At 45.5% G+C, this 25,566-nt stretch overlaps 1 protein-coding gene across 1 annotated transcript in view; it reads right to left on the bottom strand.

Annotated features, from left to right (window-relative positions):
- LOC118361003 (choline O-acetyltransferase) overlaps positions 1–25,566 on the bottom strand; it is a 73,321-nt gene that overhangs the window by 19,444 nt on the left and 28,311 nt on the right. Inside the window, exons 5-6 of the mRNA XM_052473010.1 lie at positions 19,349–19,402; positions 18,541–18,718 (exon numbers count right to left, since the gene is read on the bottom strand). Of these exons, the coding sequence (XP_052328970.1) occupies positions 18,541–18,718; positions 19,349–19,402 (232 nt within the window). The remainder of the gene's footprint in view (positions 1–18,540; positions 18,719–19,348; positions 19,403–25,566) is intronic.

Genomic DNA, 25,566 nt, shown 5'->3' with positions numbered 1-25,566 from the left:
TTCTGCTGTGCATCGGTCCATACGGTAGACGGCTAACTAAAGTTCTGCTGTACAACGGTCCATACGGTAGCAGGCTAACTAAAGCCCTGCTGTACATTGGTCCATATGGTAGACGGCTAACTAAAGTTCTGCTGTACATCGGTCCATACGGTAGACGGCTAACTAAAGTTCTGCTGTGCATCGGTCCATACGGAAGCAGGCTAACTAAAGTTCTGCTGTGCATCGGTTTCATACGGTGGCAGGCTAACTAAAGTTCTGCTGTGCATCGGTCCATACGGTAGCAGGCTAACTAAACTCCTGCTGTACATCGGTCCCTACGGTAGACGGCTAACTAAAGTTCTGCTGTACATCGGTCCATACGGTAGCAGGCTAACTAAAGTTCTGCTGTGCATCGGTCCATACGGAAGCAGGCTAACTAAAGTTCTGCTGTGCATCGGTTTCATACGGTGGCAGGCTAACTAAAGTTCTGCTGTGCATCGGTCCATACGGTAGCAGGCTAACTAAAGTCCTGCTGTACATCTGTCCATACGGTAGCTGGCTGACTAAAGTCCTGCTATACAACGGTCCATACGGTAGCAGGCTAACTAAAGCCCTGCTGTACATCGGTCCATATGGTAGACGGCTAACTAAAGTTCTGCTGTACATCGGTCCATACGGTCGACGGCTAACTAAAGTTCTGCTGTGCATCGGTCCATACGGTAGACGGCTAACTAAAGTTCTGCTGTGCATCGGTCCATACGGTAGACGGCTAACTAAAGTTCTGCTGTACAACGGTCCATACGGTAGCAGGCTAACTAAAGCCCTGCTGTACATTGGTCCATATGGTAGACGGCTAACTAAAGTTCTGCTGTACATCGGTCCATACGGTCGACGGCTAACTAAAGTTTTGTTGTGCATCGGTCCATACGGTAGACGGCTAACTAAAGTTCTGCTGTACATCGGTCCATACGGTAGACGGCTAACTAAAGTTCTGCTGTGCATCGGTCCATACGGTAGACGGCTAACTAAAGTTCTGCTGTACATCGGTCCATACGGTAGACGGCTAACTAAAGTTCTGCTGTGCATCGGTCCATACGGTAGACGGCTAACTAAAGTTCTGCTGTGCATCGGTCCATACGGTAGACGGCTAACTAAAGTTCTGCTGTACATCGGTCCATACGGTAGACGGCTAACTAAAGTTCTGCTGTACATCGGTCCATACGGTATCTGGCTAACAAAAGTTCTGCTGTACATCGTTCCATACGGTAGCAGGCTAACTAAAGTTCTGCTGTGCATCGGTCCATACGGTAGACGGCTAACGAAAGTTCTGCTGTACATCGGTCCATACGGTAGACGGCTAACTAAAGTTCTGCTGTGCATCGGTCCATACGGTAGACGGCTAACTAAAGTTCTGCTGTACATCGTTCCATACGGTAGCAGGCTAACTAAAGTTCTGCTGTACATCGGTCCATACGGTAGCTGGCTAACTAAAGTTCTGCTGTACATCGTTCCATACGGTAGCAGGCTAACTAAAGTCCTGCTGTACATCGGTCCATACGGTAGCAGGCTAACTAAAATTCTGCTGTACATCGATCCATACGGTAGACGGCTAACTAAAGTTCTGCTGTACATCGGTCCATACGGTAGACGGCTAACTAAAGTTCTGCTGTACATCGGTCCATACGGTAGCTGGCTAACTAAAGTTCTGCTGTACATCGTTCCATACGGTAGCTGGCTAACTAAAGTCCTGCTGTACATCGGTCCATACGGTAGCAGGCTAACTAAAGTTCTAACTAAAGTTCTGCTGTACATCGGTCCATACGGTAGCAGGCTAACTAAAGTTCTGCTGTGCATCGGTCCATACGGTAGCTTGCTAACTAAAGTTCTGCTATACATCGGTCCATACGGTAGACGGCTAACTAAAGTTCTGCTATACATCGGTCCATACGGTCGACGGCTAACTAAAGTTCTGCTGTGCATCGGTCCATACGGTAGACGGCTAAATAAAGTTCTGCTGTACATCGGTCCATACAGTAGACGGCTAACTAAAGTTCTGCTGTACAACGGTCCATACGGTAGCAGGCTAACTAAAGCCCTGCTGTACATCGGTCCATATGGTAGACGGCTAACTAAAGTTCTGCTGTACATCGGTCCATACGGTAGCAGGCTAACTAAAGTTCTGCTGTGCATCGGTCCATACGGTAGCTGGCTAACTAAAGTCCTGCTGTACAACGGTCCATACGGTAGCAGGCTAACTAAAGCCCTGCTGTACATCGGTCCATATGGTAGACGGCTAACTAAAGTTCTGCTGTGCATCTGTCCATACGGTAGACGGCTAACTAAAGCCCTGCTGTACATCGGTCCATATGGTAGCTGGCTAACTAAAGTCCTGCTGTACATCGGTGCATACGGTAGCTGGCTAACTAAAGTTCTGCTGTACATCGGTCCATACGGTAGCAGGCTAACTAAAGCCCTGCTGTACATCGGTCCATACGGTAGCTGGCTAACTAAAGTCCTGCTGTACATCGGTCCATACGGTAGCAGGCTAACTAAAGTCCTGCTGTACATCGGTCCATACGGTAGCAGGCTAACTAAAGTTCTGCTGTACATCGGTCCATACGGTAGACGGCTAACTAAAGTCCTGCTGTACAACAGTCCATACGGTAGCAGGCTAACTAAAGCCCTGCTGTAAACATCGGTCCATATGGTAGATGGCTAACTAAAGTTCTGCTGTACATCGGTCCATACGGTAGCAGGCTAACTAAAGTTCTGCTGTGCATCGGTCCATACGGTAGACGGCTAACTAAAGTTCTGCTGTACATCGGTCCATACGGTAGACGGCTAACTAAAGTTCTGCTGTGCATCGGTCCATACGGTAGACGGCTAACTAAAGTCCTGCTGTACATCGGTCCATACGGTAGCAGGCTAACTAAAGTTCTGCTGTACATCGGTCCATACGGTAGACGGCTAACTAAAGTCCTGCTGTACAACGGTCCATACGGTAGCAGGCTAACTAAAGCCCTGCTGTACATCGGTCCATACGGTAGACGGCTAACTAAAGTTCTGCTGTACATCGGTCCATACGGTAGCAGGCTAACTAAAGTTCTGCTGTGCATCGGTCCATACGGTAGCAGGCTAACTAAAGTCCTGCTGTACATCTGTCCATACGGTAGCTGGCTGACTAAAGTCCTGCTGTACAACGGTCCATACGGTAGCAGGCTAACTAAAGACCTGCTGTACATCGGTCCATATGGTAGACGGCTAACTAAAGTTCTGCTGTACATCGGTCCATACGGTAGCAGGCTAACTAAAGTTCTGCTGTACATCTGTCCATACGGTAGCAGGCTAACTAAAGTTCTGCTGTGCATCGGTCCATACGGTAGCAGGCTAACTAAAGTCCTGCTGTACATCTGTCCATACGGTAGCTGGCTGACTAAAGTCCTGCTGTACAACGGTCCATACGGTAGCAGGCTAACTAAAGCCCTGCTGTACATCGGTACATATGGTAGACGGCTAACTAAAGTTCTGCTGTACATCGGTCCATACGGTGGCAGGCTAACTAAAGTTCTGCTGTGCATCGGTCCATACGGTAGCTTGCTAACTAAAGTTCTGCTATACATCGGTCCATACGGTAGACGGCTAACTAAAGTTCTGCTATACATCGGTCCATACGGTCGACGGCTAACTAAAGTTCTGCTGTGCATCGGTCCATACGGTAGACGGCTAAATAAAGTTCTGCTGTACATCGGTCCATACAGTAGACGGCTAACTAAAGTTCTGCTGTACAACGGTCCATACGGTAGCAGGCTAACTAAAGCCCTGCTGTACATCGGTCCATATGGTAGACGGCTAACTAAAGTTCTGCTGTACATCGGTCCATACGGTAGCAGGCTAACTAAAGTTCTGCTGTGCATCGGTCCATACGGTAGCTGGCTAACTAAGGTCCTGCTGTACAACGGTCCATACGGTAGCAGGCTAACTAAAGCCCTGCTGTACATCGGTCCATATGGTAGACGGCTAACTAAAGTTCTGCTGTGCATCTGTCCATACGGTAGACGGCTAAATAAAGTTCTGCTGTACATCGGTCCATACAGTAGACGGCTAACTAAAGTTCTGCTGTACAACGGTCCATACGGTAGCAGGCTAACTAAAGCCCTGCTGTACATCGGTCCATATGGTAGACGGCTAACTAAAGTTCTGCTGTACATCGGTCCATACGGTAGCAGGCTAACTAAAGTTCTGCTGTGCATCGGTCCATACGGTAGCTGGCTAACTAAAGTCCTGCTGTACAACGGTCCATACGGTAGCAGGCTAACTAAAGCCCTGCTGTACATCGGTCCATATGGTAGACGGCTAACTAAAGTTCTGCTGTACATCGGTCCATACGGTAGCAGGCTAACTAAAGCCCTGCTGTACATCGGTCCATATGGTAGCTGGCTAACTAAAGTCCTGCTGTACATCGGTCCATACGGTAGCTGGCTAACTAAAGTTCCGTTGTGCATCGGTCCATATGGTAGACGGCTAACTAAAGTTCTGCTGTACATCGGTCCATACGGTAGACGGCTAACTAAAGCCCTGCTGTACATCGGTCCATATGGTAGACGGCTAACTAAAGTTCTGCTGTGCATCTGTCCATACGGTAGACGGCTAAATAAAGTTCTGCTGTACATCGGTCCATACAGTAGACGGCTAACTAAAGTTCTGCTGTACAACGGTCCATACGGTAGCAGGCTAACTAAAGCCCTGCTGTACATCGGTCCATATGGTAGACGGCTAACTAAAGTTCTGCTGTACATCGGTCCATACGGTAGCAGGCTAACTAAAGTTCTGCTGTGCATCGGTCCATACGGTAGCTGGCTAACTAAAGTCCTGCTGTACAACGGTCCATACGGTAGCAGGCTAACTAAAGCCCTGCTGTACATCGGTCCATATGGTAGACGGCTAACTAAAGTTCTGCTGTACATCGGTCCATACGGTAGCAGGCTAACTAAAGCCCTGCTGTACATCGGTCCATATGGTAGCTGGCTAACTAAAGTCCTGCTGTACATCGGTCCATACGGTAGCTGGCTAACTAAAGTTCCGTTGTGCATCGGTCCATATGGTAGACGGCTAACTAAAGTTCTGCTGTACATCGGTCCATACGGTAGACGGCTAACTAAAGTTCTGCTGTGCATCGGTCCATACGGTAGACGGCTAACTAAAGTCCTTCTGTACATCGGTCCATATGGTAGACGGCTAACTAAAGTTCTGCTGTACATCGGTCCATACGGTAGCAGGCTAACTAAAGTTCTGCTGTGCATCGGTCCATACGGTAGCTGGCTAACTAAAGTCCTGCTGTACAACGGTCCATACGGTAGCAGGCTAACTAAAGCCCTGCTGTACATCGGTCCATATGGTAGACGGCTAACTAAAGTTCTGCTGTGCATCTGTCCATACGGTAGACGGCTAACTAAAGCCCTGCTGTACATCGGTCCATATGGTAGCTGGCTAACTAAAGTCCTGCTGTACATCGGTGCATACGGTAGCTGGCTAACTAAAGTTCTGCTGTACATCGGTCCATACGGTAGCAGGCTAACTAAAGCCCTGCTGTACATCGGTCCATATGGTAGCTGGCTAACTAAAGTCCTGCTGTACATCGGTCCATACGGTAGCTGGCTAACTAAAGTTCCGTTGTGCATCGGTCCATATGGTAGACGGCTAACTAAAGTTCTGCTGTACATCGGTCCATACGGTAGACGGCTAACTAAAGTTCTGCTGTGCATCGGTCCATACGGTAGACGGCTAACTAAAGTCCTTCTGTACATCGGTCCATACGGTAGCAGGCTAACTAAAGTTCTGCTGTGCATCGGTCCATACGGTAGCAGGCTAACTAAAGTTCTGCTGTGCATCGGTCCATATGGTAGCAGGCTAACTAAAGCCCTGCTGTACATCGGTCCATATGGTAGACGGCTAACTAAAGTTCTGCTGTACATCGGTCCATACGGTAGCAGGCTAACTAAAGTTCTGCTGTGCATCGGTCCATACGGTAGCTTGCTAACTAAAGTTCTGCTATACATGGTCCATACGGTAGACGGCTAACTAAAGTTCTGCTATACATCGGTCCATACGGTCGACGGCTAACTAAAGTTCTGCTGTGCATCGGTCCATACGGTAGACGGCTAACTAAAGTTCTGCTGTACATCGGTCCATACGGTAGACGGCTAACTAAAGTTCTGCTGTACAACGGTCCATACGGTAGCAGGCTAACTAAAGCCCTGCTGTACATCGGTCCATATGGTAGACGGCTAACTAAAGTTCTGCTGTACATCGGTCCATACGGTAGCAGGCTAACTAAAGTTCTGCTGTGCATCGGTCCATACGGTAGCTGGCTAACTAAAGTCCTGCTGTACAACGGTCCATACGGTAGCAGGCTAACTAAAGCCCTGCTGTACATCGGTCCATATGGTAGACGGCTAACTAAAGTCCTGCTGTACATCGGTCCATACGGTAGCTGGCTAACTAAAGTTCTGTTGTGCATCGGTCCATACGGTAGACGGCTAACTAAAGTTCTGCTGTACATCGGTCCATACGGTAGACGGCTAACTAAAGTTCTGCTGTACATCGGTCCATACGGTAGACAGCTAACTAAAGTTCTGCTGTGCATCGGTCCATACGGTAGACGGCTAACTAAAGTTCTGCTGTACATCGGTCCATACGGTCGACGGCTAACTAAAGTTCTGTTGTGCATCGGTCCATACGGTAGACGGCTAACTAAAGTTCTGCTGTACATCGGTCCATACGGTAGACGGCTAACTAAAGTTCTGCTGTGCATCGGTCCATACGGTAGACGGCTAACTAAAGTTCTGCTGTACATCGGTCCATACGGTAGACGGCTAACTAAAGTTCTGCTGTACATCGGTCCATACGGTAGCTGGCTAACTAAAGTCCTGCTGTACATCGGTCCATACGGTAGCAGGCTAACTAAAGTCCTGCTGTACATCGGTCCATACGGTAGCAGGCCAAATAAAGTCCTGCTGTACATTGGTCCATACGGTAGCTGGCTTACTAAAGTTCTGCTGTACATCGGTCCATACGGTAGCAGGCTAACTAAAGTCTTGCTGTACATCGGTCCATACGGTAGACGGCTAATTAACGTCCTGCTGTACAACGGTCCATACGGTAGCAGGCTAACTAAAGCCTTGCTGTACATCGGTCCATATGGTAGACGGCTAACTAAAGTTCTGCTGTACATCGGTCCATACAGTAGCAGGCTAACTAAAGTTCTGCTGTGCATCGGTCCATACGGTAGCAGGCTAACTAAAGTCCTGCTGTACATCTGTCCATACGGTAGCTGGCTAACTAAAGTCCTGCTGTACATCGGTCCATACGGTAGCAGGCTAACTAAAGCCCTGCTGTACATCGGTCCATATGGTAGACGGCAAACTAAAGTTCTGCTGTACATCGGTCCATACGGTAGCAGGCTAACTAAAGTTCTGCTGTGCATCGGTCCATACGGTAGACGGCTAACTAAAGTCCTGCTGTACATCTGTCCATACGGTAGCTGGCTAACTAAAGTCCTGCTGTACATCGGTCCATACGGTAGACAGCTAACTAAAGTTCTGCTGTGCATCGGTCCATACGGTAGACGGCTAACTAAAGTTCTGCTGTACAACGGTCCATACGGTAGCAGGCTAACTAAAACCCTGCTGTACATCGGTCCATATGGTAGACGGCTAACTAAAGTTCTGCTGTGCATCGGTCCATACGGTAGACGGCTAACTAAAGTCCTGCTGTACAACGGTCCATACGGTAGCAGGCTAACTAAAGCCCTGCTGTACATCGGTCTATATGGTAGACGGCTAACTAAAGTTCTGCTGTACATCGGTCCATACGGTAGCAGGCTAACTAAAGTCCTGCTGTACATCGGTCCATACGGTAGCAGGCTAACTAAAGTCCTGCTGTACATCGGTCCATACGGTAGCAGGCCAACTAAAGTCCTGCTGTACATCGGTCCATACGGTAGCTGGCTTACTAAAGTTCTGCTGTACATCGGTCCATACGGTAGCAGGCTAACTAAAGTCTTGCTGTACATCGGTCCATATGGTAGACGGCTAACTAAAGTTCTGCTGTACATCGGTCCATACAGTAGCAGGCTAACTAAAGTTCTGCTGTGCATCGGTCCATACGGTAGCAGGCTAACTAAAGTCCTGCTGTACATCTGTCCATACGGTAGCTGGCTAACTAAAGTCCTGCTGTACATCGGTCCATACGGTAGCAGGCTAACTAAAGCCCTGCTGTACATCGGTCCATATGGTAGACGGCTAACTAAAGTTCTGCTGTACATCGGTCCATACGGTAGCAGGCTAACTAAAGTTCTGCTGTGCATCGGTCCATACGGTAGACGGCTAACTAAAGTCCTGCTGTACATCTGTCCATACGGTAGCTGGCTAACTAAAGTCCTGCTGTACATCGGTCCATACGGTAGACAGCTAACTAAAGTTCTGCTGTGCATCGGTCCATACGGTAGACGGCTAACTAAAGTTCTGCTGTACAACGGTCCATACGGTAGCAGGCTAACTAAAACCCTGCTGTACATCGGTCCATATGGTAGACGGCTAACTAAAGTTCTGCTGTGCATCGGTCCATACGGTAGACGGCTAACTAAAGTCCTGCTGTACAACGGTCCATACGGTAGCAGGCTAACTAAAGTTCTGCTGTGCATCGGTCCATACGGTAGCAGGCTAACTAAAGTTCTGCTGTGCATCGGTCCATACGGTAGCAGGCTAACTAAAGTTCTGCTGTGCATCGGTCCATACGGTAGACGGCTAACTAAAGTTCTGCTGTACATCGGTCCATACGGTCGACGGCTAACTAAAGTTCTGTTGTGCATCGGTCCATACGGTAGACGGCTAACTAAAGTTCTGCTGTACATCGGTCCATACGGTAGACGGCTAACTAAAGTTCTGCTGTGCATCGGTCCATACGGTAGACGGCTAACTAAAGTTCTGCTGTACATCGGTCCATACGGTACACGGCTAACTAAAGTTCTGCTGTACATCGGTCCATACGGTAGCTGGCTAACTAAAGTCCTGCTGTACATCGGTCCATACGGTAGCAGGCCAAATAAAGTCCTGCTGTACATTGGTCCATACGGTAGCTGGCTTACTAAAGTTCTGCTGTACATCGGTCCATACGGTAGCAGGCTAACTAAAGTCTTGCTGTACATCGGTCCATACGGTAGACGGCTAATTAACGTCCTGCTGTACAACGGTCCATACGGTAGCAGGCTAACTAAAGCCCTGCTGTACATCGGTCTATATGGTAGACGGCTAACTAAAGTTCTGCTGTACATCGGTCCATACGGTAGCTGGCTAACTAAAGTCCTGCTGTACATCGGTCCATACGGTAGCAGGCTAACTAAAGTCCTGCTGTACATCGGTCCATACGGTAGCAGGCCAACTAAAGTCCTGCTGTACATCGGTCCATACGGTAGCTGGCTTACTAAAGTTCTGCTGTACATCGGTCCATACGGTAGCAGGCTAACTAAAGTCTTGCTGTACATCGGTCCATATGGTAGACGGCTAACTAAAGTTCTGCTGTACATCGGTCCATACAGTAGCAGGCTAACTAAAGTTCTGCTGTGCATCGGTCCATACGGTAGCAGGCTAACTAAAGTCCTGCTGTACATCTGTCCATACGGTAGCTGGCTAACTAAAGTCCTGCTGTACATCGGTCCATACGGTAGCAGGCTAACTAAAGCCCTGCTGTACATCGGTCCATATGGTAGACGGCTAACTAAAGTTCTGCTGTACATCGGTCCATACGGTAGCAGGCTAACTAAAGTTCTGCTGTGCATCGGTCCATACGGTAGACGGCTAACTAAAGTCCTGCTGTACATCTGTCCATACGGTAGCTGGCTAACTAAAGTCCTGCTGTACATCGGTCCATACGGTAGACAGCTAACTAAAGTTCTGCTGTGCATCGGTCCATACGGTAGACGGCTAACTAAAGTTCTGCTGTACAACGGTCCATACGGTAGCAGGCTAACTAAAACCCTGCTGTACATCGGTCCATATGGTAGACGGCTAACTAAAGTTCTGCTGTGCATCGGTCCATACGGTAGACGGCTAACTAAAGTCCTGCTGTACAACGGTCCATACGGTAGCAGGCTAACTAAAGTTCTGCTGTGCATCGGTCCATACGGTAGCAGGCTAGCTAAAGTTCTGCTGTGCATCGGTCCATACGGTAGCAGGCTAACTAAAGTTCTGCTGTGCATCGGTCCATACGGTAGACGGCTAACTAAAGTTCTGCTGTACATCGGTCCATACGGTCGACGGCTAACTAAAGTTCTGTTGTGCATCGGTCCATACGGTAGACGGCTAACTAAAGTTCTGCTGTACATCGGTCCATACGGTAGACGGCTAACTAAAGTTCTGCTGTGCATCGGTCCATACGGTAGACGGCTAACTAAAGTTCTGCTGTGCATCGGTCCATACGGTAGCAGGCTAACTAAAGTCCTGCTGTACATCGGTCCATACGGTAGCAGGCCAAATAAAGTCCTGCTGTACATTGGTCCATACGGTAGCTGGCTTACTAAAGTTCTGCTGTACATCGGTCCATACGGTAGCAGGCTAACTAAAGTCTTGCTGTACATCGGTCCATACGGTAGACGGCTAATTAACGTCCTGCTGTACAACGGTCCATACGGTAGCAGGCTAACTAAAGCCCTGCTGTACATCGGTCCATATGGTAGACGGCTAACTAAAGTTCTGCTGTACATCGGTCCATACGGTAGCTGGCTAACTAAAGTCCTGCTGTACATCGGTCCATACGGTAGCAGGCTAACTAAAGTCCTGCTGTACATCGGTCCATACGGTAGCAGGCCAACTAAAGTCCTGCTGTACATCGGTCCATACGGTAGCTGGCTTACTAAAGTTCTGCTGTACATCGGTCCATACGGTAGCAGGCTAACTAAAGTCTTGCTGTACATCGGTCCATATGGTAGACGGCTAACTAAAGTTCTGCTGTACATCGGTCCATACAGTAGCAGGCTAACTAAAGTTCTGCTGTGCATCGGTCCATACGGTAGCAGGCTAACTAAAGTCCTGCTGTACATCTGTCCATACGGTAGCTGGCTAACTAAAGTCCTGCTGTACATCGGTCCATACGGTAGCAGGCTAACTAAAGCCCTGCTGTACATCGGTCCATATGGTAGACGGCTAACTAAAGTTCTGCTGTACATATCGGTCCATACGGTAGCAGGCTAACTAAAGTTCTGCTGTGCATCGGTCCATACGGTAGACGGCTAACTAAAGTCCTGCTGTACATCTGTCCATACGGTAGCTGGCTAACTAAAGTCCTGCTGTACATCGGTCCATACGGTAGACAGCTAACTAAAGTTCTGCTGTGCATCGGTCCATACGGTAGACGGCTAACTAAAGTTCTGCTGTACAACGGTCCATACGGTAGCAGGCTAACTAAAACCCTGCTGTACATCGGTCCATATGGTAGACGGCTAACTAAAGTTCTGCTGTGCATCGGTCCATACGGTAGACGGCTAACTAAAGTCCTGCTGTACAACGGTCCATACGGTAGCAGGCTAACTAAAGTTCTGCTGTGCATCGGTCCATACGGTAGCAGGCTAACTAAAGTTCTGCTGTGCATCGGTCCATACGGTAGCAGGCTAACTAAAGTTCTGCTGTGCATCGGTCCATACGGTAGCAGGCTAACTAAAGTCCTTCTGTACATCGGTCCATACGGTAGCAGGCTAACTAAAGTTCTGCTGTGCATCGGTCCATACGGTAGACGGCTAACTAAAGTTCTCCTGTACATCGGTCCATACGGTAGCAGGCTAACTAAAGTCCTGCTGTACATCGGTCCATACGGTAGCAGGCCAACTAAAGTCCTGCTGTACATCGGTCCATACGGTAGCTGGCTAACTAAAGTTCTGCTGTACATCGGTCCATACGGTAGCAGGCTAACTAAAGTTCTGCTGTGCATCGGTCCATACGGTAGCAGGCTAACTAAAGTCCTGCTGTACATCTGTCCATACGGTAGCTGGCTAACTAAAGTCCTGCTGTACATCGGTCCATACGGTAGCAGGCTAACTAAAGCCCTGCTGTACATCGGTCCATATGGTAGACGGCTAACTAAAGTTCTGCTGTACATCGGTCCATACGGTAGCAGGCTAACTAAAGTTCTGCTGTGCATCGGTCCATACGGTAGACGGCTAACTAAAGTCCTGCTGTACATCTGTCCATACGGTAGCTGGCTAACTAAAGTCCTGCTGTACATCGGTCCATACGGTAGACAGCTAACTAAAGTTCTGCTGTGCATCGGTCCATACGGTAGACGGCTAACTAAAGTTCTGCTGTACAACGGTCCATACGGTAGCAGGCTAACTAAAACCCTGCTGTACAACGGTCCATATGGTAGACGGCTAACTAAAGTTCTGCTGTGCATCGGTCCATACGGTAGACGGCTAACTAAAGTCCTGCTGTACAACGGTCCATACGGTAGCAGGCTAACTAAAGTTCTGCTGTGCATCGGTCCATACGGTAGCAGGCTAACTAAAGTTCTGCTGTGCATCGGTCCATACGGTAGCAGGCTAACTAAAGTTCTGCTGTGCATCGGTCCATACGGTAGCAGGCTAACTAAAGTCCTTCTGTACATCGGTCCATACGGTAGCAGGCTAACTAAAGTTCTGCTGTGCATCGGTCCATACGGTAGACGGCTAACTAAAGTTCTCCTGTACATCGGTCCATACGGTAGCAGGCTAACTAAAGTCCTGCTGTACATCGGTCCATACGGTAGCAGGCCAACTAAAGTCCTGCTGTACATCGGTCCATACGGTAGCTGGCTAACTAAAGTTCTGCTGTACATCGGTCCATACGGTAGACGGCTAACTAAAGTTCTGCTGTCCATCGGTCCATACGGTAGACGGCTAACTAAAGTCCTGCTGTACATCGGTCCATACGGTAGCAGGCTAACTAAAGTTCTGCTGTGCATCGGTCCATACGGTAGCAGGCTAACTAAAGTTCTGCTGTACATCGGCCCATACGGTAGCTGGCTAACTAAAGTTCTGCTGTGCATCGGTCCATACGGTAGACGGCTAACTAAAGTCCTGCTGTACATCTGTCCATACGGTAGCTGGCTAACTAAAGTCCTGCTGTACATCGGTCCATACGGTAGACAGCTAACTAAAGTTCTGCTGTGCATCGGTCCATACGGTAGACGGTTAACTACAGTTCTGCTGTACAACGGTCCATATGGTAGCAGGCTAACTAAAGCCCTGCTGTACATCGGTCCATATGGTGGACGGCTAACTAAAGTTCTGCTGTGCATCGGTCCATACGGTAGCAGGATAACTAAAGTCCTGCTGTACATCGGTCCATACGGTAGCTGGCTAACTAAAGTTCTGCTGTACATCGGTCCATACGGTAGCAGGCTAACTAAAGTTCTGCTGTGCATCGGTCCATACGGTAGCAGGCTAACTAAAGTCCTGCTGTACATCTGTCCATACGGTAGCTGGCTAACTAAAGTCCTGCTGTACATCGGTCCATACGGTAGACAGCTAACTAAAGTTCTGCTGTGCATCGGTCCATACGGTAGCTGGCTAACTAAAGTCCTGCTGTACATCGGTCCATACGGTAGACGGCTAACTAAAGTTCTTCTGTACATCGGTCCATACGGTAGCTGGCTAACTAAAGTTCTGCTGTACATCGGTCCATACGGTAGCAGGCTAACTAAAGTCCTGCTGTACATCGGTCCATACGGTAGCTGGCTAACTAAAGTCCTGCTGTACATCGGTCCATACGGTAGACGGCTAACTAAAGTCCTGCTGTACAACGGTCCATACGGTAGCAGGCTAACTAAAACCCTGCTGTACATCGGTCCATATGTTAGACGGCTAACTAAAGTTCTGCTGTGCATCGGTCCATACGGTAGACGGCTAACTAAAGTCCTGCTGTACAACGGTCCATACGGTAGCAGGCTAACTAAAGTTCTGCTGTGCATCGGTCCATACGGTAGCAGGCTAACTAAAGTCCTGCTGTACATCTGTCCATACGGTAGCTGGCTAACTAAAGTCCTGCTGTACATCGGTCCATACGGTAGACAGCTAACTAAAGTCCTGCTGTGCATCGGTCCATACGGTAGCTGGCTAACTAAAGTCCTGCTGTACATCGGTCCATACGGTAGACGGCTAACTAAAGTTCTTCTGTACATCGGTCCATACGGTAGCAGGCTAACTAAAGTTCTGCTGTACATCGGTCCATACGGTAGCAGGCTAACTAAAGTCCTGCTGTACATCGGTCCATACGGTAGCTGGCTAACTAAAGTCCTGCTGTACATCGGTCCATACGGTAGCAGGCTAACTAAAGTTCTGCTGTACATCGGCCCATACGGTAGCTGGCTAACTAAAGTTCTGCTGTACATCGGCCCATACGGTAGCTGGCTAACTAAAGTCCTGCTGTACATCAGTCCATACGGTAGCTGGCTAACTAAAGTTCTGCTGTACATCGGCCCATACGGTAGCAGGCTAACTAAAGTTCTGCTGTACATCGGTCCATACGGTAGCAGGCTAACTAAAGTCCTGCTGTACAACGGTCCATACGGTAGCAGGCTAACTAAAGTTCTGCTGTGCATCGGTCCATACGGTAGCAGGCTAACTAAAGTTCTGCTGTGCATCGGTCCATACGGTAGCAGGCTAACTAAAGTTCTGCTGTGCATCGGTCCATACGGTAGCAGGCTAACTAAAGTCCTTCTGTACATCGGTCCATACGGTAGACGGCTAACTAAAGTCCTGCTGTACATCTGTCCATACGGTAGCTGGCTAACTAAAGTCCTGCCGTACATCGGTCCATACGGTAGACAGCTAACTAAAGTTCTGCTGTGCATCGGTCCATACGGTAGACGGTTAACTACAGTTCTGCTGTACAACGGTCCATATGGTAGCAGGCTAACTAAAGCCCTGCTGTACATCGGTCCATATGGTGGACGGCTAACTAAAGTTCTGCTGTACATCGGTCCATACGGTAGACGGCTAACTAAAGTTCTGCTGTACATCGGTCCATACGGTAGCTGGCTAACTAAAGTTCTGCTGTACATCGGTCCATACGGTAGACGGCTAACTAAAGTTCTGCTGTACATCGGTCCATACGGTAGACGGCTAACTAAAGTCCTGCTGTACATCGGTCCATACGGTAGCAGGCTAACTAAAGTTCTGCTGTGCATCGGTCCATACGGTAGCAGGCTAACTAAAGTTCTGCTGTACATCGGCCCATACGGTAGCTGGCTAACTAAAGTTCTGCTGTGCATCGGTCCATACGGTAGCAGGCTAACTAAAGTTCTGCTGTACATCGGCCCATACGGTAGCTGGCTAACTAAAGTTCTGCTGTACATCGGTCCATACGGTAGCAGGCTAACTAAAGTTCTGCTGTGCATCGGTCCATACGGTAGCAGGCTAACTAAAGTCCTGCTGTACATCTGTCCATACGGTAGCTGGCTAACTAAAGTCCTGCTGTACATCGGTCCATACGGTAGACAGCTAACTAAAGTTCTGCTGTGCATCGGTCCATACGGTAGCTGGCTAACTAAAGTCCTGCTGTACATCTGTCCATACGGTAGCTGGCTAACTAAAGTTCTGCTGTACATCGGTCCATACGGTAGACGGCTAACTAAAGTCCTGCTGTACATCGGTCCATACGGTAGCAGGCTAACTAAAGTTCTGCTGTACATCGGCCCATACGGTAGCTGGCTAACTAAAGTCCTGCTGTACATCGGTCCATACGGTAGCAGGCTAACTAAAGTTCTGCTGTACATCGGCCCATACGGTAGCTGGCTAACTAAAGTTCTGCTGTACATCGGCCCATACGGTAGCTGGCTAACTAAAGTCCTGCTGTACATCAGTCCATACGGTAGCAGGCTAACTAAAGTTCTGCTGTACATCGGCCCATACGGTAGCAGGCTAACTAAAGTTCTGCTGTACATCGGTCCATACGGTAGCAGGCTAACTAAAGTCCTGCTGTACATCGGTCCATACGGTAGACGGCTAACTAAAGTTCTACTGTACATCGGTCCATACGGTAGCAGGCAAACTAAAGTTCTGCTGTGCATCGGTCCATACGGAAGCAGGCTAACTAAAGTCCTTCTGTACATCGGTCCATACGGTAGCAGGCTAACTAAAGTTCTGCTGTGCATCGGTCCATACGGTAGCAGGCTAACTAAAGTTCTGCTGTGCATCGGTCCATACGGTAGACGGCTAACTAAAGTCCTGCTGTACATCGGTCCATACGGTAGCTGGCTAACTAAAGTTCTGCTGTACATCGGTCCATACGGTTGCAGGCTAACTAAAGTCCTGCTGTACATCTGTCCATACGGTAGCTGGCTAACTAAAGTTCTGCTGTACATCGGTCCATACGGTAGACGGCTAACTAAAATCCTGCTGTACATCGGTCCATACGGTAGCAGGCTAACTAAAGTTCTGCTGTGCATCGGTCCATACGGTAGCAGGCTAACTAAAGTTCTGCTGTGCATCGGTCCATACGGTAGACGGCTAACTAAAGTCCTGCTGTACATCGGTCCATACGGTAGACGGCTAACTAAAGTTCTGCTGTGCATCGGTCCATACGGAAGCAGGCTAACTAAAGTTCTGCTGTGCATCGGTCCATACGGTAGCAGGCTAACTAAAGTCCTGCTGTACATCGGTCCATACGGTAGCAGGCTAACTAAAGTTCTGCTGTGCATCGGTCCATACGGAAGCAGGCTAACTAAAGTTCTGCTGTGCATCGGTCCATACGGTAGCAGGCTAACTAAAGTCCTGCTGTACATCGGTCCATATGGCAGCTGGCTAATTAAAGTCCTATGTGTCCTGGTCAAAAGTATTGCACTACATAGGGAGTAGGGGGGGCATTTGGGACGCAACCTGATCAATTGTCCTTGTGACTCAAGGTGGCTCTCTGGCAAAATGGCAGATTCAATCAGTAATTTAATTTAATATTCCATTTCTCCACAGGGATGGTTTCTTAATATGTACCACTGATTGATAGTTCCTGGAACCATCACTAGGTACGGAAAGACTCTCTTTTCCTTGACCTCCCTTTTAGCCTTTTCATGTGGCGGGAGTGAGATTCATTGTAAAAGATAACTCTTGGCTTCCCACCCTAATAGTCATGGTTACTTTAACGGTCTTTGCATTGTTTATTGTTCATGTTGATGTTTCTGACGTTTTACCTTTATGAACTTTGAACCATGACATAAATGATATACATTGCCTTCGGAAAGTATTCTGACCCTTCTGCAACTTCTGCAAATATAAAATACCTTATTTACCTTATTTACATAAGTATTCAGACCCTTTGCTTTGAGACTTAAAATTGAGCTAAGGTGCATCCTGTTTCCATTGATAATCCTTGAGATCAAATCAAATCAAAATCAAGTCAAATCAATGGTGGCCTCCAACATTCTTAAATGGAAGAAATTTGGAACCACCAATGACTCTTCCTCGAGCTGGCCACCCGGCCAAACTGAGCAATCAGGGGAGAAGGGCCTTAGCCAGGGAGGTGACCAAGGAACCGATGGTCACTCCTACAGAGCTCTCGAGTTCCTCTGTGGAGATGGGAGAACATTCCAGAAAGACAACCATCTCCGTAGAATTCCACCAATCATGACTTTATGGTAGAGTGGGCAGACGGAAGCCACTCACTCCTCAGTAAGAGGCACATGACAGCCGCATGGAGTTTTCCAAAAGACACCTAAAGACTCTCAGATCATGAGAAACAATATTCTCTGTTCTGACTAAATATTTTCTTTCTATCTGCATTATTGGGAAGGGCCCGCATTTCACTGTTAGTCCATACCTGTTGTTTACGAAGAAAATTTTACAATTAGATTTGATATAATGCACTACTTTTTTTAAATGTATTTATTTTACCTCCTTTTCTCCCCAATTTTGTGGTATCCAATTGTTAGTAGTTACTATCTTGTCTCATCGCTACAACTCCCATAAGGGCTCGGGAGAGACGAAGGTCAAAAGCCATGCATCCTCCGTAACAATGTGTTGAGGAAACACTCACTGCGTCGGAGGTTAGCGCTCACTGCACCCAGCCTGCCACAGGAGTCGCTGGTGCAGATGAGACAAGGATATCCCTACCGGCCAAACCCTCCCTAACGGGAGGATGACCAACGAAATTAGGCCAATTGTGCATTGCCCCACGGACCTCCCGGTCGTGGCCGGCTGCAAAAGAGCCTGGGCGCGAACCCAGAGTCTCTGGTGGCACAGGAAGCACTGCAATGCAGTGCCCGAGACCACTGCTCCACCCGGGAGGTCATAATGCACTACTTTTGACCAGGGGCCATAAGGATAGGAAAAGGGTGCCATTTGATACGCAATCTTAAGGCTCAATTCAATCCGTAGCGCTAAAGACCTGCGCTACAGCATAATATACATTTAAAGGCATTGTTCCCGCGTTTGCTGAGACTGCATTCACGGTAAACACTGCATACGTCGGCTCAATCGGAAATTATCTTTACATTTCAATCACACCGCTATGGATTTAATCGAGCCCTTAGTTTCTCTCTGACCTGGTTCTTGCATGCCACGATGATGTGCTCCTGCTCAGTCGACCCAGGCTTGTGGATGACGAGGGTGTCCCTCTTGTGGCCGGGCAGACGGTATGTGTTGAAGAGACGGTAATACTGCTTCATACACAGAGGGGTCCCTGCCAGCTGGCCCCGAGCAAAGTCCACAGGCAACACCCGCCTGTCAGACCCCAAGGCCCAGGAGACACACAGACACAGAGACTCAGACAACCCTCAGCTGCTCTGGAGAGGACATTTATATTCTACATGGTATGTGTACTCTGTTTCTGTATAAATAAATACATATTTGTTGTTTTATTTTCTAGATGAGGTCTGTACTCTGTTTCTATGTGTTATTTATGTTTATGATAAATAGTACACAGGCAACGCCCACCTGTCTGGCAGCAGACCCAGGAAACACATAGAGACACAGAGGCATGGGACTTCAGACAACCTCAGCTGCTCTACAGGACCGTTTTATCCACTTACATTCTAGATCCTTCAAACTCAACTCTGAACCTCGAAGCCAGTCCCACTGCATTTTTTAATTGTTCTCTTCTAATGAGGGACTGATTTAGACAAGGGACACCAGGTGTGTGCAATTAGTTATCAGGTAGAGCAGAAAACCAGCAGGCTCTGGACCTCGTAAGATAAGAGGTGAATACCCCTGTTCTAGATTGTCTGTATATTGTTTTTATAAATAAAAGTGTTATTTTTCCCCTTTATATTGTAGAATATAGATTATCTTCATTCTCACCTTCTACGGTATAGAATAGACTAGAGTGGACAAACTGTATTTAAGGGCACTCACGTGTCAATACGTTCCTTGTACTCCAGAACTCCTGTGATGAGGTGAGCAGCAAATCTGAGAAGATAGAGAATAGAAAGACTGATTCAGCACACAGCACACAACATCAATAGGACTGGCACAATACAAAGTGTTCATGTAACAGTAGATTCATTAAATTACTGGCATCCATTATTAAAATATACCCTTCTTACACAATTTACAACATACAATAATATACTCTACACTATACTATACAATATACTCTACAATATACTCTACACTATTCTCTACACTAAACTCTACGATATACTCAGCAATATACTAGACAATATACTCTACACTATACTCTGCACTATACACTATACTCTGCAATATACTCTACTATATACTGTACACTGGACTCTGCCATATACTAGGCAATATACTCTACACTATACTCTGCACTATACACTATACTCTGCAATATACTCTACTATATACTGTACACTGGACACTGCCATATACTCTACAATATACTATATACTATACTCTACCATATACTCCACACAATACTCTACACTGTACTCCACCATATACTCTACCATATACTCTACAATATACTCCGCACTATACTCTACACTATACTCTACACTATACTCTGCCATATACTCTACCATATACTTCACGCTATACTCTACCATATACTCTACAAAATACTCTACAAAATACTCTACACTATACTCTACCATATACACTACAATATACTCTACACAATACTCTACACTATACTCTACCATATACTGTACACTATACCCTACAATATACTCCACACTATACACTACAATACACTCTTCTTCTTCTCACACTTTTCTCCATATATATACAGTATAGTGGTTAGAGCGTTGGGCCAGTAACCGAAAGGTTGCTGAATCGAATCCCTGAACTGACAAGGTAAAAATCTGTTGTTCTGTCCCTGAACAAGGCAGTTAACCGACTGTTCCTAGGCCTTGATTGTAAATAAGAATTTGATCTTAACTGACTTGCCTGGTTAAATAAATCATTAAAATATGTATTTCTGAATTGTAACTATATAATTGTTCTGCATGTGGATATTTTATTCATCCATATCCCTAATTTAAATATCCACATATACTGATTGACAAACAGTTCCAGGCTGTTACTTTAACATCTCCATCTGCTCACGATGCTTCAAATGCACGCAAGACACACCACAACCCACTCCCCCCTTTTCTCATTGGAGAGATATAATTACATTTCTACTAGATTATAGGGCTATGCTGTGTGTGCGCATGTGTGTGCACGCGTGTTTGTGTGCATGCGTGCGTGCGTGTGTGTGTGTGTGTGTGTGCATGTGTGCGTGTGTGTGTTTGCGTGCGTGCGTGTGTGTGTTTTCGTGCGTGCGTGTGTTTTCATGCATGCGTGTGTGTGTTTTCGTGCGTGCATGTGTGTTTTCGTGTGTACGTGTGTATGTGTGTGCGCGTGTGTGTGCGTGTGTGTGTGTATCTAGATAAGGAGCAAAACACAGCGCCACGTCAGCCCTGGTGTTTTCTGCCATTTGTCTCAGTGTTTATGTGTTCAAAACCCAGATCAATATACAAAGTGGGCTACACCACACACACACAAACATACACACACAGATACTTATTACACCCCCCAACCACACATTCACCACCACACCCCTGTATGGAGGCTGAGGATGGGGAGGAGGAGGGCAGCCAGCTAAGCAGGCCACCAGTCTCAGCGGACTGCTTAGATCTTTCACTCCTAATCTAATAAGAGTCTCTGTCTGTCTATCAGCAGGCTGTTCTGGAGGTCCTGCTAGTTTTCACTTAGCTCACTGTGAGCTGACAAAAGCTAATGTTGACTAACAGTACACAGTCTGTATCTGGATGGTCTTGTGTATGTGTGTGCTTGTGTGTGTGTGTGTGTGTGTGTGTGTGTGTGTGTGTGTGTGTGTGTGTGTGTGTGTGTGTGTGTGTGTGTGTGTGTGTGTGTGTGTGTGTGTGTGTGTGTGTGTGTGTGTGTGTGTGTGTGTGTGTGTGTGTGTGTGTGTGTTGTGTGTGTTGTCTGTCAGGCTGGCAGACCACAGCTCATTTAATAAGCAGCAGAGATGTAGAGAAGAGCTGATGCAGACTGGCTACTGATACTCTCCACGTACTGCAGCTTGTAAATCTGGTTTGGTTAATGCCTGCTGAAAACATTGTTGTAAATCTGGTTTGGTTTATGCCTGCTGAAAACATAGTTGTAAATCTGGTTTGGTTTATGCCTGCTGAAAACATTGTTGTAAATCTGGTTTGGTTTATGCCTGCTGAAAACATAGTTGTAAATCTGGTTTGGTTTATGCCTGCTGAAAACATTGTTGTAAATCTGGATTGGTTAATGCCTGCTGAAAACATTGTTGTAAATCTGGATTGGTTTATGCCTGCTGAAAACATTGTTGTAAATCTGGTTTGGTTAATGCCTGCTGAAAACATTGTTGTAAATCTGGTTTGGTTAATGCCTGCTGAAAACATTGTTGTAAATCTGGTTTGGTTTATGCCTGCTGAAAACATTGTTGTAATGCCTGCTGAAAACATTGTTGTAAATCTGGTTTGGTTTATGCCTGCTGAAAACATTGTTGTAAATCTGGTTTGGTTAATGCCTGCTGAAAACATTGTTGTAAATCTGGTTTGGTTAATGCCTGCTGAAAACATTGTTGTAAATCTGGTTTTGTTGGTTAATGCCTGCTGAAAACATTGTTGTAAATCTGGTTTGGTTAATGCCTGCTGAAAACATTGTTGTAAATCTGGTTTGGTTAATGCCTGCTGAAAACATACGTTGTAAATCTGGTTTGGTTTATGCCTGCTTAGTTGTAAATCTGGTTTGGTTAATGCCTGCTGAAAACATAGTTGTAAATCTGGTTTGGTTTATGCCTGCTGAAAACATTGTTTTAAATCTGGTTTGGTTTATGCCTGCTGAAAACATAGTTGTAAATCTGGTTTGGTTAATGCCTGCTGAAAACATTGTTGTAAATCTGGTTTGGTTTTTGGTTTATGCCTGCTGAAAACATTGTTGTAAATCTGGTTTGTTGTTTGGTTTGGTTAATGCCTGCTGAAAACATTGTTGTAAATCTGGTTTGGTTTATGCCTGCTGAAAACATTGAAAATCTGGTTTGGTTAATGCCTGCTGTTGTAAATCTGGTTTGGTTTATGCCTGCTGAAAACATTGTTGTAAATCTGGTTTGGTTAATGCCTGCTGAAAACATTGTTGTAAATCTGGTTTGGTTTATGCCTGCATTGAAAATCTGGTTTGGTTTATGCTTTATGCCTGTTTAAATGGTTTGGTTAATAATGCCTGCTGAAAACATTGTTGTAAATCTGGTTTGGTTAATGCCTGCTGAAAACATTGTTGTAAATCTGGTTTGGTTTATGCCTGCTGAAAACATTGTTGTAAATCTGGTTTGGTTAATAATGCCTGCTGAAAACATAGTTGTAAATCTGGTTTGGTTTATGCCTGCTGAAAACATTGTTGTAAATCTGGTTTGGTTTAATGCCTGCTGAAAACATTGTTGTAAATCTGGTTTGGTTAATAATGCCTGCTGAAAACATAGTTGTAAATCTGGTTTGGTTAATGCCTGCTTTAAATGGTTTGGATTATGCCTGCTGAAAACATTGTTGTAAATCTGGTTTGGTTTATGCCTGCTGAAAACATTGTTGTAAATCTGGTTTGGTTAATGCCTGCTGAAAACATTGTTGTAAATCTGGTTTGGTTAATGCCTGCTGAAAACATTGTTGTAAATCTGGTTTTGTTAATGCCTGCTGAAAACATTGTTGCAAATCTGGTTTGGTTAATGCCTGCTGAAAACATAGTTAAAATCTGGTTTGGTTTATGCCTGCTGAAAACATTGTTGTAAATCTGGTTTGGTTAATGCCTGCTGAAAACATAGTTGTAAATCTGGTTTGGTTTGGTTAATGCCTGCTGAAAACATTGTTGTAAATCTGGTTTGGTTTATGCCTGCTGAAAACATTGTTGTAAATCTGGTTTGGTTAATGCCTGCTGAAAACATTGTTGTAAATCTGGTTTGGTTTATGCCTGCTGAAAACATTGTTGTAAATCTGGTTTGGTTAATGCCTGCTGAAAACATTGCTGAAAACATTGTTGTAAATCTGGTTTGGTTTATGCCTGCTGAAAACATAGTTGTAAATCTGGTTTGGTTTATGCCTGCTGAAAACATTGTTGTAAATCTGGTTTGGTTAATGCCTGCTGAAAACATAGTTGTAAATCTGGTTTGGTTAATAATGCCTGTTGTAAATCTGGTTTGGTTAAAACAAAACATTGTTGTAAAACATCTTTTGGTTAATGCCTGCTGAAAACATTGTTGTAAATCTGGTTTTGGTTAATGCCTGCTGAAAACATTGTTGTAAATCTGGTTTGGTTTATGCTGGTTTGGTTGTAAATCTGGTTTGGTTAATGCCTGCTGAAAACATAGTTGTAAATCTGGTTTGGTTTATGCCTGCTGAAAACATTGTTGTAAATCTGGTTTGGTTAATGCCTGCTGAAAACATTGTTGTAAATCTGGTTTGGTTAATATGCCTGCTGAAAACATAGTTGTAAATCTGGTTTGGTTAATGCCTGCTGAAAACATTGTTGTAAATCTGGTTTGGTTATGCCTGCTGAAAACATTGTTGTAAATCTGGTTTGGTTTATGCCTGCTGAAAACATTGTTGTAAATCTGGTTTGGTTAATGCCTGCTGAAAACATTGTTGTAAATCTGGTTTGGTTATTGTTGTAAATCTGGTTTGGTTAATGCCTGCTGAAAACATTGTTGTAAATCTGGTTTGGTTAATGCCTGCTGAAAACATTGTTGTAAATCTGGTTTGGTTAATGCCTGCTGAAAACATAGTTAGAAATCTGGTTTGGTTTATGCCTTCTGAAAACATTGTTGTAAATCTGGTTTGGTTAATGCCTGCTGAAAACATTGTTGTAAATCTGGTTTGGTTTATGCCTGCTGAAAACATTTTAAATTGTAAAAAACTGTTGTTTGGTTTGGTTAATGCCTGCTGAAAACATTGTTGTAAATCTGGTTTGGTTTATGCCTGCTGAAAACATTGTTGTAAATCTGGTTTGGTTAATAATGCCTGCTGAAAACATTGTTGTAAATCTGGTTTGGTTTATGCCTGCTGAAAACATTGTTGTAAATCTGGTTTGGTTAATGCCTGCTGAAAACATTGTTGTAAATCTGGTTTGGTTTATGCCTGCTGAAAACATAGTTTTAAATCTGGTTTGGTTTATGCCTGCTGAAAACATTGTTGTAAATCTGGTTTGGTTAATAATGCCTGCTGAAAACATATTGTAAATCTGGTTTGGTTAATAATGCCTGCTGAAAACATAGTTGTAAATCTGGTTTGGTTAATGCCTGCTGAAAACATTGCCTGCTGAAAACATTGTTGTAAATCTGGTTTTGGTTAATGCCTGCTGAAAACATTGTTGTAAATCTGGTTTGGTTTATGCCTGCTGAAAATAGTTTTACATCTGGTTTGGTTAAAAAACATCTGGTTTGGTTTATGCCTGCTGAAAACATAATGGTTTGGTTAATGCCTGCTGAAAACATTGTTGTAAATCTGGTTTGGTTTATGCCTGCTGAAAACATTGTTGTAAATCTGGTTTGGTTTATGCCTGCTGAAAACATTGTTGTAAATCTGGTTTGGTTAATAATGCCTGCTGAAAACATAGTTGTAAATCTGGTTTGGTTTATGCCTGCTGAAAACATAGTTGTAAATCTGGTTTGGTTTATGCCTGCTGAAAACATAGTTGTAAATCTGGTTTGGTTAATGCCTGCTGAAAACATTGTTGTAAATCTGGTTTGGTTTATGCCTGCTGAAAACATTGTTGTAAATCTGGTTTGGTTTAATGCCTGCATGTTGTAAAACATTTGTTGTAAATTGTAAATCTGGTTTGGTTTAATGCCTGCTGAAAACATTGTTGTAAATCTGGTTTGGTTAATGCCTGCTGAAAACATTGTTGTAAATCTGGTTTGGTTAATGCCTGCTGAAAACATAGTTGTAAATCTGGTTTGGTTTATGCCTGCTGAAAACATTGTTGTAAATCTGGTTTGGTTAATAATGCCTGCTGAAAACATAGTTGTAAATCTGGTTTGGTTTATGCCTGCTGAAAACATTGTTGTAAATCTGGTTTGGTAAAATGCCTGCTGAAAACATAGTTGTAAATCTGTTTTGGTTTATGCCTGCTGAAAACATAGT

The sequence above is a fragment of the Oncorhynchus keta genome, chromosome 2, assembly GCF_023373465.1.
Source record: "Oncorhynchus keta strain PuntledgeMale-10-30-2019 chromosome 2, Oket_V2, whole genome shotgun sequence".
In the NCBI taxonomy this organism is placed as follows: domain Eukaryota; kingdom Metazoa; phylum Chordata; class Actinopteri; order Salmoniformes; family Salmonidae; genus Oncorhynchus; species Oncorhynchus keta.
This window is presented reverse-complemented; position numbering and strand designations above follow the sequence as displayed.